Source organism: Rana temporaria, chromosome 2 (assembly GCF_905171775.1).
Source record: "Rana temporaria chromosome 2, aRanTem1.1, whole genome shotgun sequence".
Lineage (NCBI taxonomy): Eukaryota > Metazoa > Chordata > Amphibia > Anura > Ranidae > Rana > Rana temporaria.
Window position 1 is genome coordinate 87947408 of NC_053490.1, and position 15748 is coordinate 87963155.

Here is a 15748-nt window from a genome sequence, read left to right on the forward strand (position 1 = left end):
GCGGGTAGCGCAGTAAATTTGCGGGGCGCAGGGCAAAAACGCTGCCCTGCGCCTCCGTAAATAAGGGGCAAATCTACCTGAATCCGGGCCATAGTGATAAATATTAGAGATACAAACGGGTGCAAACTGCATTTTTTTCCCAAAATCATTGTTATGATTAATTACCTACCCAGAAATTCTCAATTTAGGCTTCCTTCACACTTTCTGTTCTGATGGTATGGTGGAATCCAGGAAGGTTAACCCCCCCCCCCCCCCCCCAGATTATTTTAGTTATCGTGTTTTTTGACAATGGCGGCGTCCCTACTGTCAGAATACAATAGCACAGCATGGAGGATTCATCCGTCCATCTGACTTGAGTGGTTAATGGAAAAAAAATGATCCATGTATGGCCAGCGTAAGACAGTTGTTTTTTTGCTTAAGCCTGCTCTCTTGCAAAAACATTTAATAGTTTTGTTTTATTCCACTCAGTTTTACCTTCCCATCACTTGCCAACAACATGTGTCGCTGGGAGAATTTAGAATATAATCCTTGCATAATACAACTTGAGCTTCTCTGGCAGTAAAACAGTCAACGCTTTTGCTGATTCCAAATCCCCCGAACACGAATTTGAGCCAGTGTCTGAAAGTAGCGCCAATTCAGTTAACGCCAACAAGTATAACTCTGGCTCCGCTTAGATCTTAAGAGGCTTAGTAAAGGAAAAGTGACAGTGTTTCCTTTATCTGCTAAGGCATGCTAGAGCACAAAAAGAAAACTGATATGATTTCACTGGGCTGTCCCAAACATCTGCATGTATGGTTCTAGTATCAAAAGCTATACAAAGCACTGTACAAATACTAAATTGGGGGCGTTCATTACCTTGCAGACATTATTTCTGCATTCAAAGATCTGGCCACTACTAAAGGAGGCTCATGAAACATAATATGGAGGTTGCCCGTTCATCCCAGTACTGAGCCCACCTCCTGAGAACACCTTCTAGTAGCAGTTGAAAGTGGCTTCCTCAGCATCACATTAGGCTACACACACTGGTTGGTCTGATGTGTGCCAATAAAAAACTCTAAAGGACAAGTAATGCATCTGGTGTACTATTTTATACAAACTTCATAGACTAGAGCAAGGGTCTCCTAACGTTCTAAGCAAAGAGCCAGTTAACTGTCCTTTAGACTTTAGGAGGGCCGGATTGAGGCCAGTGGTAGTAGAAAATGCCTCAGACTTGGTGGTCAGTGGGGGTAAAATAATTTCATAATGCCTGTGGGCAGATTGATTGATATTAGTGGAAAGAATAATCTCCATTCTTGGTGTTAGTGGGAGGAATAGCATCCCATTATTTGTATCAGTGGGCTGAATAATGCCCCATCGTTGGTATTAGTGGGAGAAACAGTGCCCTATCATTGGTATTAGTGGGAGGATTAGTACCCTATCATTGGTATTAGTTGGATGATTAGTGCCCCGAACATTGGTATTAGTAGGAGGAATAGTGCCCCATCTTTGATATTAGTTGGACGAATAGTGCCTCATCATTGGTATTAGTGGGATGAATAGTGCCCTATAATTGGTAGTAGTTTGAGAATTAGTGCCCCATCATTGGTGTTAGTGGGAGAAATAGTGCCCCATCTATGGTGTCAGTGGAAGGTATAGGGCCCCATTGTTGGTGACAGTGGGAGGAATAGTGCTTTGTATCAGTGGGAGGAATAGTGCCCTGAGGGCCGGATAAAGGCAGGCAAAGGGCCATATATAGCCTACGGGCAGCAGCTTGGAGACCACTGGACTAGATCACATAAAACATCTGCAAAGAAAGATTTATCCTTTAAATATTTCATGTAGCCGCGTACAAAAACCCATAGCAATCAATAATTTTCCTGAAATATAATTACTGACTGGTTACATTTCAGTACTTGTACTTTGCTACTGAATAAGCCATAAAAAGTGCTTAGTGTAGTGACTTCTTTAATTACTGTATTTATTGGCATATAACACTCACTTTTTTACCCTGAAAATAGAGGGTAAACGGTACCTGCGTGTTATACGCAGGGGGTTGTGGAATTTTTTTTTCCTGAAACTTCCCTCTTAAAGGTAGGGTGCGTGTCATACGCCTGTGCGTCTTATACGCCGATAAATACGGTATGTTGTATATTTTGTTCATTTGTTCTTAGGGTTTACCAGCCACAGCGGCTCTACAGTCCCTCGATGACCTGGTGAAGATCACGGGAAGGATTGAGTGCGAGGGGCCAAATCGCCATCTGTATGACTTTACTGGAAACCTACGACTTGAAAGCAGCAGGTCAGTTGAGGATTTTGTGAGTACAAATTATAGAGCTGACTAGGCAGAGTTGTTATCCTGTCACTTTTTTCAGAGTGAGCGCAATCAGAAGCAGCATCACAGTAGTAGGCGATCAATATTGTTATTTTTATTGCTGGGAACGCATTCTGATCACTACTAATGGTCTTTCTTGTTTTAGCCCAGTTGCTGTTGGACCTGAACAGATCTTGTTAAGAGGGGCCCAGATCAGGAACACTCAGTGGGTTGTGGGGATTGTTGTGTACACAGGACATGACAGCAAGCTCATGCAGGTAACGCCACTGATTATTCTTGAATTTTTCAGCAAAAATTTAAATAAATATGTATAAAATGTCCATAAGTATCAGATTATTGGTTGCAAGTGTACGCTGTGGTTCCTTCCACTGTCCGCTATGTCATTACAGCACACAGATATCTCTTCTATTATATGTTTTTTCTCATGATTTTTTTCAAGGTCCACTCATGCATTGCCATTCTGGTATGTTGTGTTAACCACTTGACCTCTGGAAGATTTACCCCCCTCCATTTTTTGCCATATGGCACTGCATTATTTTTACTGACAGTTTCATGGTCATGCAACACTGTACCCAAATAAAATGTGTGTCCTTTTTTTCTCACAAATAGAGTTTTCTTTTGGAGGCATTTGATTACCACTGGTAATTTTATTATTTGCGATTTAAACAAAAAAAGTCTGACAATTTTGAAAATAAAATACAATGGGCCAGATTCAGGTAGGAGATACGACGGCGTATCTCCAGATACGCCGTCGTATCTCTGAGTGTGAGGCGTCGTATCTTGGCACCTGATTCAAAGAATCAGATACGCCAGAATTTGTCTAAGATACGACCAGCGTAAGTCTCCTACGCCGTCGTATCTTAACTGCATATTTACGCCTAGAATATGTAAATCAGCTAGATACGCCTATTCACGAACGTACGCCCGGCCGTCGCAGTACAGATACGCCGTTTACGTAAGGCTTTTTCCGGCGTAAAGTTACCCCTGCTATATGAGGCGCAGCCAATGTTAAGTATGGACGTCGGGCCAGCGTCGAATTTTCCGTCGATTACGTCGTTTGCGTAAGTCGTTCACGAATAGGGCTGTGCGTAATTTACGTTCACGTCGAAAGCATTGGCTTTTTGCAGGTTAATTTGGAGCATGCGCACTGGGATACTTTCACGGACGGCGCATGCGCCGTTCGGAAAAAGCGTCATTTACGTGGGGTCACAATAAATTAACATAAAACACGCCCACATCTTCCAGATTTGAATTAGGCGGGCTTACGCTGGCCTATTTACGCTACGCTGCTGCAACTTTGCTTTGTGAATCCTGCACTTGCCTGCTGTCAAAGTTGCGAAGGCGTAGCGTAAATAGGATACGTTACGGCCGCACAAAAAAATACGCGCTCCCGACTTGAATCTACCCCAATATTTTTACTTTCTGATATAAAACATATCCAATAAAAAATTGTAAAAATCAAATTTCTTCATAAATTTAGACCAATATGTATTCTGCTACATGTTTTTGTTAAAAATCTCAATAAGTGTATATTAATTGGTTTACGTGAACATTATAACATCTACAAACTATGTTAAATATTTATGTTTTTTTTTTTTTAAATAACAGTAATGGCGGCAATTAGCAACTTATAGCAGGACTATGATTTTGTGGCAGACAATCTGACACTAACTGCCACTTTGTGGGAACCAGTGACCATAATACAGGGATCAGTGCTAAAAGTATGCACTGTTACTGTACTACTGATACCTGCTGGGAAAGGGTTAAACATGTAGGGCAATCAGAGGGTTTGTCCAGCCAATGTTTTTGTGTACTGTGTGAGGCACTTTTACTAGGGGAAGAGATTAATTGTATTCCCTGCTTTGTAGGAACACAAAATCCATCCCTTCCCCCCTGTCCGAATTAAGATCTGCCTTGTTTACATAGGCAGATCTCAGTTCTGTAGGATTTACCAACGATTGGCAGGTACAGTGTAGTCTATCCACTGCCTAGCACTCGTAGATTATTCACAGCAGAAGTGGTCCACCTGTGGCGTGTGCATGCCCCCTGCAGGTGGAAGTACAGAATCACATGTATATACAGTGGATATAAAAAGTCTACATACCTGTTAAAATGTCAGGTTTCTGTGATGTAAAAAAATGAGACAAAGATAAATAATTTCAGAACCTTTACCACCTTAATGTGACCTATAAACTGTACAACTCAGTTGAACAACATACTGAAATATTTTAATCTTCTTCTGGTGAAGCCATTCCTTTCTTGATTTGGATGTATGCTTTGGGTCGTTATCATGCTGAAATATGAAGTTCCTCATGCAGAAGCCTGAAGGTTTTGTGCCAATATTGACTGGTATTTGGAACTGTTCATAAATCTCTCTACCTTGACTAAGGCCCCTGTTCCAACTGAAGAAAAACAGTCCCAAAGCATGATGATGCCACCACCATGCTTCACAGTGGGTATGGTGTTCTTTTGGTCATGTGCAGTGTTGTTTTTGCGCCAAACACATCTTTTGGAATTATGGCCAAAAAGTTTGACCTTGGTTTCATCAGACCATAACACATTTTCCCAAAGGTTTTTGGAAGATTTCAGTTGTGTTTTTGTTGATGAAGGAGGTGTGGCCTTGCCTCCAAACCATGTTCTGATTGGCCAGCATAGTGGTAGGCAGTACCAAGGTTCGACAGCTCTGGAACATCTCCATGCCGAGAGACCCCGCTGGTGTTTTCCCGAGTCTCCTCGAGACTCCAGCTTCCGCTGACACACGACGCTCGCTGCTGTCATCCAAGGCTTCCTCCGCTTCTTCCATTGCTACACCTGACATGCCTTTACCTATTTAGCACCATGTAAGTGGCTTGGTGCTTCTCTCTCTTTTCCCTGCCCTTTTGTTTCTACAGTCTCCGGGTCTCCAGCCTCAGCCTGAAGCTGCCTTGCCACCAGTAGCAGTTAAACACCAGAGACTTTTTTACCTACTTGACCCTTTAAAGACTCTTATTAGGATTGTTTTCTATATACCACTTGGACTGATTTTTCATAACTAATCAGCAATATTTATGTGCTATATACACTACTCTGAAGTCTTTAGGTTTACACTGGTAGGTGTGCACTGACTCCTATTGAGTTTGAATGTAATTGCTTAATTCTGAACACAGCTAGATCCCCAGTTATAAGAGGGTGTGCACACTTATGCAACCACAACCTGACATTTTAATAGGGGTGTGTAGACTTTTTATATCCACTGTACATGATCCTGCACTGGAAAGCTGGCCAGGGGGCGGATGGCAAGTGGTTAATTTCTCCTGTGAACTTGTGTTGTGTTTAAGCAGCATATTTAAATGAATGGGCTGCCAAATAACCTAAACAGATACAAAAATGGATGTGCGGCATGTTTTATAATGCAGCACAGTGCACGTCTATGCAGTGCATGTATGTCGGAGGAGCTTTGAGTTGTCATTAAAAAAAATGGCACTGCAATGCACTACCATATGTAACACACATTAATGTGCATGATTTCACTAATGGGCCGTACAGACGACCGAACATGTCTGCTGAAACTGGTCCGCGGACCAGTTTCAGCAGACATGTTTGGTCGTGTGTAGGCACGAGCGTGCAGGATTCCAGCAAACATTTGCCCGCCGGGCCTTTTCCCAGCGGGCAAATATTTCTGGACTTGTTTTAAAACAGTCCGCTGGAATCCTGCCCGCTCGGACATGTTCGGTCATCTGTACAGACCTACCGTACATGTCCGAGCGCCCGCCATCCCTCGCATGCGTCGAATGACTTTGACGCATGCGTGGAAGCATTTAACTGGCAGGGCCGCCCACGTCGCCACGTCATCGTCGCGGCGACGCCGCGGACACGCCCTGCGTATTGTTTACGCACGGATTTCTGTACGATGGTTAGTACATCCATCGTACAGAAATCCCCGGGCAGACATGTACGGTGAAAACGGTCCGGCGGACCGGTTTCATCGTACATGTTTGCCCGTGTGTACGCGGCCTTAGGTGTGCATTAATTCATGTGTTACCACACTGTAAATGGGCTTCTTAAGGTAAATCTTTTTTTTCTCTCTCTCTCTTAAATCAGAATTCAACCAAAGCACCTTTGAAAAGATCCAATGTAGAGAAAGTGACCAACATACAGATCTTGGTTTTGTTCTGCATCCTCCTGGTCATGGCGCTGGTCAGCTCTGTCGGGGCCTTGTTATGGAACAGGAAGTATGGAGAAACCAACTGGTATCTGGGCAGCAGTGGTGAGTCCATGTGTTGTGTATCATGTGCTGCTTGTATAGCACAGGCAAGTGTTGCATTTTTGGTGGTCAATAAATGAGAGCCCCCTAGCCCCGTACAGTCAGAGCAAGAGATCTGTACATTTTGCACACTATCTCTACAGCTCAGGCAATGGGCATACAAAGCCTATTGTGTATGCATAAATGAAACAGGCAGCATTGTTCCACCTTTGTTAGCATTCTATGTTATTGTCTAATTTGAATCATTGTGACACTATCGCTTCAAGCATCCTGGAAGCCTACTAGCATGTGTTAACTGTGATAGTTCACATGATGTATCTGTTTTTTCTTAACTTGGTATTGATTTTAAATTCTACAAGCCAAGTATCAAGGCTTTAGATTATCACAAAACTCATTTTACAACCCTTTAGTCACATAAAACATTCCAAAGACAATAGCAGAATGTAGAGTATTGATAATGAAATGATAGTACTAATGTTGGCCATAAATGTAACTGTAGCGCTACCCCCTCAGGAGCCGCTGGTTAGATTGGGTCGGCATGTTATGTTACCTCTGTGATGTGTCTAGGGATGATGATGATGAAAGCAAATGACGGAATGTCCAAACAGCAGAGTGTCTTTTTCTGTGCTTTTATTCTTGCCCAACACGGCAAACAATTAACTTGAGGTAGATAGAGATAGGTTGGTGAAGAAGAGAAATTGCAGATGCAGGCCTAGATAGAACCGAAGCAGTCCTGCTTCAAATAGCACTCTCGCTTGTCGCCCCTCAGCCGAGGGGGTATAGTATACCTGGACAGGCCTCTCACACCGACCTGGCAGCCAGGGCATCACTCGGAACCTTGAGAAGGAAGAAGTCTCTGCCACAGACTTGGCTGAAATGAGGATAGAAGTGGAACCTCTGCCACATGCCCTTTTCTCTGTAATGTAGGTAATACAGCGAATCCTCAGTACTGTAATTTGCCTGAATCTCCCTCAGGTAGTCTCTCAAATGGTCACCGACTGACAGGTTGCCATACAAACAAACTGTCAATGTCCGGTCACCTTGATCCCCGATGGATTGTCTAGGCCCTGTTGGATCGCATGCCTCCGGGCTCACCTCAGGCTGACTCCCCATCGAACAGCACAACTTGCTTGGGATCTTCTTTAGAATCTTGGGGACCCAGTCGATCACTGGGGCCCCTTCACAGCTTCAGTTGCTCCGGGCCTAGAGGGCCCAGAACCGAGAACTCCGCGTAGCACGTGCGCCCTGGCCTGGTAGGCCATATCGCCAGGGCCCGTGATGTGTGCACACCCTGAAGGTGGGTGCCGCACCCGGAACCAGGAACAGACACCACTAAGATGGCGTCCCCTCTATAAGTACCCTCCCCCAGCATGCCCCGCGAGGGAGAAACTCCTCTAATTGGCTGCTGGCAAGAGGCGCTTCAGACTGAACTCCACTGCTGCCACCTGTCGCCCAGAGAGGAAAGGTATCTCTGGAACACAGAATGAACTTGCAGAAAAGCCCAGCTAGAGTAGAGGCCCAATTTACATAAATTAGCCGGATGAGAGCAACATAACTCTCTCATCCCCCTCTAAATTTGACATAGCACCTGCACTGAAGGTACACAGGCGCTACATAACAATAAGATTGTTGAATATAACCATCTTCATGATGGGCAAATTGTATCTTTCAGAAATCACTAGAGCTGGGGGGTGTATTCATGAATGTTTTTAACCAAGATACACACATGGGACCACTGATAAGGCAGTACAGTACGGCTTCTCCCATTCCCCAGACTGACAATGCTGCTGTAGAGACGTGTCTCTGTGCTCCTTCATCCAGAGTGGGGGGTTCTCTAATACAAAAAGTGTGTTACTGACCAGATCACCAGGTGAAAGAAGTAAGATAAAAATAAAAAATAAAACAAACGCAAATGCAGCCACCACATCTAATGACTGGTAAGCTGCAATATATTACTGTAGCCCTCTTTTGGTGACCTTCAATAAGTGGAAGAGTGTCTTTGATAATGAAGTTGGCAGTGAAGGACAGGACCTTCAGTTGCAGGGGCCCCTGAGGATGATCACGATGCAGCATTTTGCCTTGGTGTTGGAGACCTGAAGATAAGATCTGCAGTGAAGTGGAGACCCTCCAGACATTGTCCAACCAGCCTGGAATGCAGCTTTTCACCAACGGGAAATGTGGCATTGCACCAGAACTCAGAGTCAGCCTATCTACTGTGCACTTATGGCCCGTACACACGATCCAAATATCGGACGAAAACGATCGTCCGATGAAGAATCGTGCGATTTTTGGATCGTGTGTACACTACTTTCGAGAGCCGATCACGTCCGTTCATCCGATTATTATTCGATCGGACATGCACGAAAATTTTCCTCGTACGATGTAAGATCGTACGATTTTCGTTTAGTCAGTAAAGTTGTCGTCCGACAATACAATACAAATACATTACAACACATGACATCACTTCCGATTATTTTTTTCGGTCGTACGAGAATTTTCGTGACTTTAATAACCTATTTCATTTTACTTGCGACTAAGCGAAACAAGTCGTACGATCCGTCGTACGATATTCGGATTGTGTGTACGGGCCATTAGTCCCTAGCAGCATCTAATCTGTCTTGCAACTGGATCTCTAACTACCAGAAGTGGATGTTTGATGCCCAACCTGGCTCTAGTGTATGCTGGTTATTGGGCCTTAAACTACCTATAGAATCCCAGACCATAAGAGACAGGGATAACTAGACTAACATAAGCTACATAGAAACTATTTTGCAATTAACAGATTAATCTACTAATTAACTTGAAGGTGACCACTACACACATATACTAACACAAACCTAGCTATCTGGAGCTAATAACGATAGGGCAGAGATAAGTTTGTCACAAGAATTTAAATGCACACTCAAGTAGCTATGGGCAACTGCAGTTAAACTATTAGAACATAGGTATACTTGTGTCCTCTTCTGCTCTGATGTTCTGGGTGAAAATACAGCAGCAGTTGAAGCCCCATGGTGTATAAGGTCATGTGGCTCACTTCCCTGTCTCTCTCTCTCTCTCCCCCTCTCCACTTACTCTTTCTGGGGTTTCTGACCCAGACACCCAGAGGCAGGAATTGACATGCATAAATAATCTATGTGAACATTAGGCAGCAGAGCCACGTACAGACAGTAGGGCTGTAGATCCCTACATTAAAGTTTTTGATTTTGGGTTTAACCACTTGCCAACTGCCCACAGTACATTTATATAATGACTTTGACATTAAATACAGCTAGCTGCCATAACCCCGGTATCATTTTGTACTGTGTCCAATTCTCTACAAGATAAAAGTGGTCCCAGCGTGAGGGGTGCCGCCCCCCTCCCGCCACTTTCAAGACATTTATGAGCTTACCAGAGGCGTCGGTAAGCCCGGAAACCGATGCTGCTGATGGCTAGGCAGGAAGTTAAGTAAGGGCAAGACAGTCCCCACTCGGCTCTATGCCCTTGGAGGGACGGAGCGATGTCTGACGTTACGTCCGTCTCTCTGGCTTAAAGTTATTGTTAAGGCAAAAGTTTTTTTTTTCATTTTAATGCATTCTATGCATTAGGATAAAAAGCTTTTTGTGTGCAGCAGCCTCTCAGCCTCCCTAATACCTACCTGAGGTCCATCTAGATCCAGCGATGTTGCATGCAAGAGACTCGGCTGTTCAGGACTCCCCTCCTCATTGGCTGAGACAGCAGCGTGGCACCATTGGCTCCCGCTGCTGTAAATCAAATAATTTAATTAATGAAATATGTTCAATCTAATTGCTGACCCCCCACAACACAAGAGAGACAAAGATTCCTCTCATATTAAAAAGAGGGGGAGGGGTTCCTACTTTTGTATAGAGCAATTCTCTTGAATGGAGCATTTGTTATATGCACATACTCTTAGAATCAGCATTATAAAATAGGCAACTTAGGCTTACCCATATGGAGTCCCAGCACTGCTCAATGTACTGCATCTATCCTAAGTTCATTTGTCTATTGTGGCATAGACCGCCTTGCAGGGATCGCACATGGCATTAGATCAAAGCCTGGAACCAGTGGCGGCCCATCCATTAGGCAGCCCCCTCTATCCTCACCACCCCCTATATAAATAATGGATAGATTCATGCCACCGCGGCCACCCCCTATTCAGGCCGCCGGGCGCTTGAATTACAGCTGTGTTTTTTTAAGCACCTGACTAGAGCCATAGACTCCAATAGGCTTCAAAATAGGATATCTTGTGGGGCAGAGCATAGCGCCATGAACCCTCTTGCGTTCCAGCTTCTACTTCTGGTTTGTGGCTATGTTACTTCCTGTTTATCTCTTGGTGCCATTTTGGAGTAGTCCAGCGCTAGAGGTCTAACCTACATTGTGAGGTATCTCTGCAATCATTAGAGTAAGAGCAAATGCACTATACCTCCTCTGTAACTCTAATGCTCCATTCACACCTAGGCGTTTTTACGCCCGACGCCATTGCAGCCTGAAATACGCTGGAGGGGTGATTTAACATTGTCGGCTATGGAGATGGTTCACATCTCCACGCCGAACGCCGAAACGCCGTACGCCTGAAGCTCAAAACAAGTCCCGGACCCTTTTTTTCAGGCGGCTTCGGCGTTCGGCATAGCCGACAATGTTTAATCACCCCTCCGGCGTATTTTAGGCTAAAAAACTATGCCTTTTTTTGCGGCAAATCGCGGGACAAAACGCCACAATTTGTCACAGCAAATCGCGGCACAATACGCTGCGTTCAGGTGTGAATGTAACCTGTAATCATTTTTAAAGTGGAGATTTTTAAGTACTGTATTTTAACGCCATTTCACGAGCATGCACAATTTTAAAGCATGACATGTTAGGTATCTATTTACTTGGCGTAACATCATGTTTCACATTATTATTATTATTTTTTAATTCATTAAAGTATATTTTCTTTCCCCAAAATTTTTTTTTGACAGACCACTGCACAAATACAGTGTGGCCTAAATTATTGCAACAACTGCCATTTTATTCCCTAATGTCTCTGCTAAAAAAATAAAAATATAATGTTTTTTTTTTTTTTTAGCAACAAATACAAATTTAAACTTGTAAACAAAAAGGTCTGGTCAGCAAGTATCATATCCAAAACGAAAAAGCAAAACCTTTGCCCTTTAACCTCCTTAGCGGTAATCCCGAGTCTGGCTCGGGGTGAATTTTTTATACCAAAAGCGGTATCCCCGAGCCAGACTCGGGATTGCATTGCAGGATACAGGGGGAAGTTACTTACCTTGTCCCTGGTTCCTGCGATGCCTCCCTGCTGTGTGCGCGGGCTCATCCGTGGTGTCTCCTCGCTCGATTCACAGTGCCGCCGAGCTCCGTTCCCTGTGACGTTACGACGCACGGGGACGGAGTTGGGCGCCAAATTCAAAAAGTGAAAAACACAATACACATACAGTATATTGTAATCCTATAGATTACAATATTGTATGACAAAAATACACACCCCCCTTGTCCCTAGTGGTCTGCCCAGTGTCCTACATGTACTTTTATATAATAAAAACTGTTCTTTCTGCCTGGAAACAGAGATTGTCCATAGCAACCAAAAGTGTCCCTTTATGTCAAAAGTGGTTTTAGACCAGCTAGAAAACAGCGATAATAAATTAGAATCACTTGCAGAATTGAGCGATAGCGATTTGTGGGGAAATTTGTCATTAAACAATAAAAATAATGACAGCGACAATTCTGCAACTGAGCAAATTTCAGTGATTTTGATTTGATTACATTATTGAATAATTTTTATTATAATTACATTATTATTTGTTATAATTATTTATAGTTATTTATTATATTATAATTTATGATTTTGTTTTTCAAACTTTATCATACCCGGGATGTCTACTAGTCTCTGGTTTGGACAGATTTAAGTGAGTTATTCCTAAGAATTACAGGCCTACAATGTAAAACGCCAAATTTCCATGCAAAATAATTGTACCGCTTTTGGTACAAAATTCCAGACATAATCATACCGCCAGGGAGGTTAAGGATAATTTTGATGAATGGAAAACAGATATGGCTTTAAAAGTTGGTAAGCTCTTAAATTTCCTAAACACGACCAGTTAACACTTTCCTTGCACTATATAAGACTTTCTTTTGTAACAACTAACACCATGACAAATTGTGTGACTGTCCTAAGCCCTCCGCTACATAAGGACAATTAACAGGAAGTATATTCACCCTGCACATGAATCCAGACACTCTTTGTCTACTGGGGAATATTTGTAAAACAGTGAATATGACATTCAGCAAACATCCACTCAACAGTGATGTACAGTAGTTTAACCGCTTAAGGACCACCTCCTGCACATTTACGTCGGCAGAATGGCACGGCTGGGCACATGCACGTACAGATACGTCCTCTGTTAGTGCCCAGCCGTGGGCGCGTGCCCGCGACCCAGTCCGAAGCTCCGGGACTCGCGGACCCGATCGCCGCTGGAGTCCCGCGATCGGTCCCCGGAGCTGAAGAACGGGGAGAGCTGTGTGTAAACACAGCTTCCCCGTTCTTCACCGTGGCGCCCGCATTGATTGTGTGTTGCCTTATATAGGGAATCACAATCAATGACGTCACACCTACAGCCACACCCCCCTACAGTTAGAAAAACATATGAGGTCACACATAACCCCTTTCAGCGCCCCCTAGTGGTAAACTACCAAACTGCAATTGTCATTTTCACAGTAAACAATGCATTTTAAATGCATTTTTTGCTGTGAAAATGACAATGGTCACAAAAATGTGTCAAAATTGTCCGAAGTGTCCGCCATAATGTCGCAGTCATGAAAAAAATTGCTGATCGCCGCCATTAGTAGTAGAAAAAAAAATTAATAAAAATGCAATAAAACTATGCCCTATTTTGTAAACACTATAAATTTTACGCAAACGAACCGATAAATGCTTATTGCGTTTTTTTTAACCAAAAATAGGTAGAAAAATACGTATCTGCCTAAACTGAGGAAAAAAAATAGTTTTTTTTTTAATATATTTTTGGGGGATATTTATTATAGCAAAAAGTAAAAAATATTGATTTTTTTTTCAAAATTGTCGCCTATTTTTGTTTATAGTGCAAAAAATAAAAAACACAGAGGTGATCAAATACCACCAAAAGAAAGCTCTATTTGTGGGGGGAAAAAAAGATGCCAATTTTGTTTGGGAGCCACGTCGCACGACCGCGCAATTGTCAGTTAAAGCGACGCAGTGCCGAATCGCAAAAAATGGCCGGGTCCTTTAGCTGCCTAAAGGTCCGGGTCTTAAGTGGTTAAATGACTGATTCACCACTAGAAAAAACGTTTGGGAACTTTAACGTTTTTTTGGTGCTTTTTGCACTACAGTCCATTTATTATGGTTTCCTATGGGACACGTTCACTTCACATCTATGCTCTTTTCAACTGCTGCATTTTGGAAAGGGTCAGGGACTTTTTTAAATGCAGAACGACTTATTTTTTTCTTTTTTGGTTCAATTGACTTCAATGGAGAAGCTGCAGAAATTCATGTTGTGCGTGTTTGCCACAAAGTTTTTTTTTAATCTGCCAAACAACAAAATGACCAAAAAAAACTTAGATGAAAAACCCTGCAAAATTCGTTGTAAAATCATGTGTTCAAAAGCGCAAAGCGCACAGCAAAAAGCACTGCAGAGACGGATTGAAAGCAAACTGCATAGATGTGAACCGAGCCTACATTCTCTGGTAGTGAAGCAATCGCTGTCATTATAGACTCGCTTTCAAATTCACTGCTTTGTAATTAGACCCTTTGGTCTTCCATCTGCGAGACAGGAAGTGAAGGGAAATCTCCTCATAGACAGGCCATATACAGCAAAAAAAACAAAAAAATTGAAAGGTGTTTAAACCCTTTCCCACTCTGTCCAAGATAAAAATGAAAGATGTCAGCATTCATTTACACTTTAACCTCTTAACCCCCGGACCATATTGCTGCCCAAAGACCAGAGCACTTTTTGCGATTCGGGACTGCGTCGCTTTAACAGACAATTGCGCGGTCGTGCGACGTGGCTCCCAAACAAATTGGCGTTCTTTTTTCCCCATAAATAGAGCTTTCTTTTGGTGGTATTTGATCACCTCTGCGGTTTTTATTTTTTGCGCTATAAACAAAAATATAGCGACAATTTTGAAAAAAATTAATATTTTTTTACTTTTTGCCATAATAAATATCCCCCAAAAATATATAAAAAAACATATTTTTTCCTCAGTTTAGGACGATACGTATTCTTCTATATATTTTTCGTAAAAAAAAATCGCAATAATCGTTAATTGATTGGTTTGCGCAAAAGTTATAGCGTTTACAAAATCGGGGGTATTTTTATGGCATTTTTATTAATATTTTCTTTTTACTAGTAATGGCGGCGATCAGCGATTTTTTTCGGTACTGCGACATTATGGCGGACACTTCGGCCACTTTTGACACATTTTTGGGACCATTGGCATTTTTATAGCGATCAGTGCTATAAAAATGCATTGGATTACTATAAAAATGCCACTGGCAGTGAAGGGGTTAACAGTAGGGGGCGGGGAAGGGGTTAAGTATGTCCCTGGGTGTGTTCTTACTGTGGGGGGGGGGGTGGCCTCACTAGGGGAAACACTGATCTTCTGTTCATACATTGTATGAACCGAAGATCAGCATTTCCCCTGCTGACAGGACCGGGAGCTGTGTGTTTACACACACAGCCCCCGGTCCCCGCTCTGTAACGAGCAATCACGGGTGTGCCCGGCGGCGATCGCGCCCGCCGGGCACCCGCACAGGGTTCACGGACGCAAAAAGAGCCAACGTCATTGTACGGGCTCTCGCCCAGGAGAGCCGACCTGCCGCCGTAGAATGACAGCGGCTGGTCGGCAAGCAGTTAAGGCCCTGTTCACACAGACGGTCAAAACGAACAGTTCGGCTGTGTTATTGCCACCCACCGAAAAACCTAACAAGACAGCCAGAGTGGGTGGTACACATGCCATGGCCGTGAATTTTGGCTTTATGGCTTCATTTACTTGGCTTGCTGAATTCGCTTGTCAAACTCACCCATTGAAGTCAATAGGACTGTGCTGCAAGTGCAAGCTAATTGTTCAACTAAAACAGCTATTCAGTATCCATAAAGAATAGCTTTTCATAGGGTAGTGGAAACTTCTGCTTTTGCAAACTTAGCCTGCGGTTTTTATTGCTGATA

At 43.1% G+C, this 15748-nt stretch overlaps 1 protein-coding gene across 2 annotated transcripts in view; it reads left to right on the forward strand.

Moving 5' to 3' along the window:
- Nucleotides 1-15748, forward strand: part of ATP8A2 (ATPase phospholipid transporting 8A2) — an 899065-nt gene that overhangs the window by 216999 nt on the left and 666318 nt on the right. For both annotated transcript variants that reach the window (XM_040340493.1, XM_040340494.1), the window contains 3 exons: nt 2151-2278; nt 2457-2568; nt 6392-6557. In XM_040340493.1, the coding sequence (XP_040196427.1) occupies nt 2151-2278; nt 2457-2568; nt 6392-6557 (406 nt within the window). The remainder of the gene's footprint in view (nt 1-2150; nt 2279-2456; nt 2569-6391; nt 6558-15748) is intronic.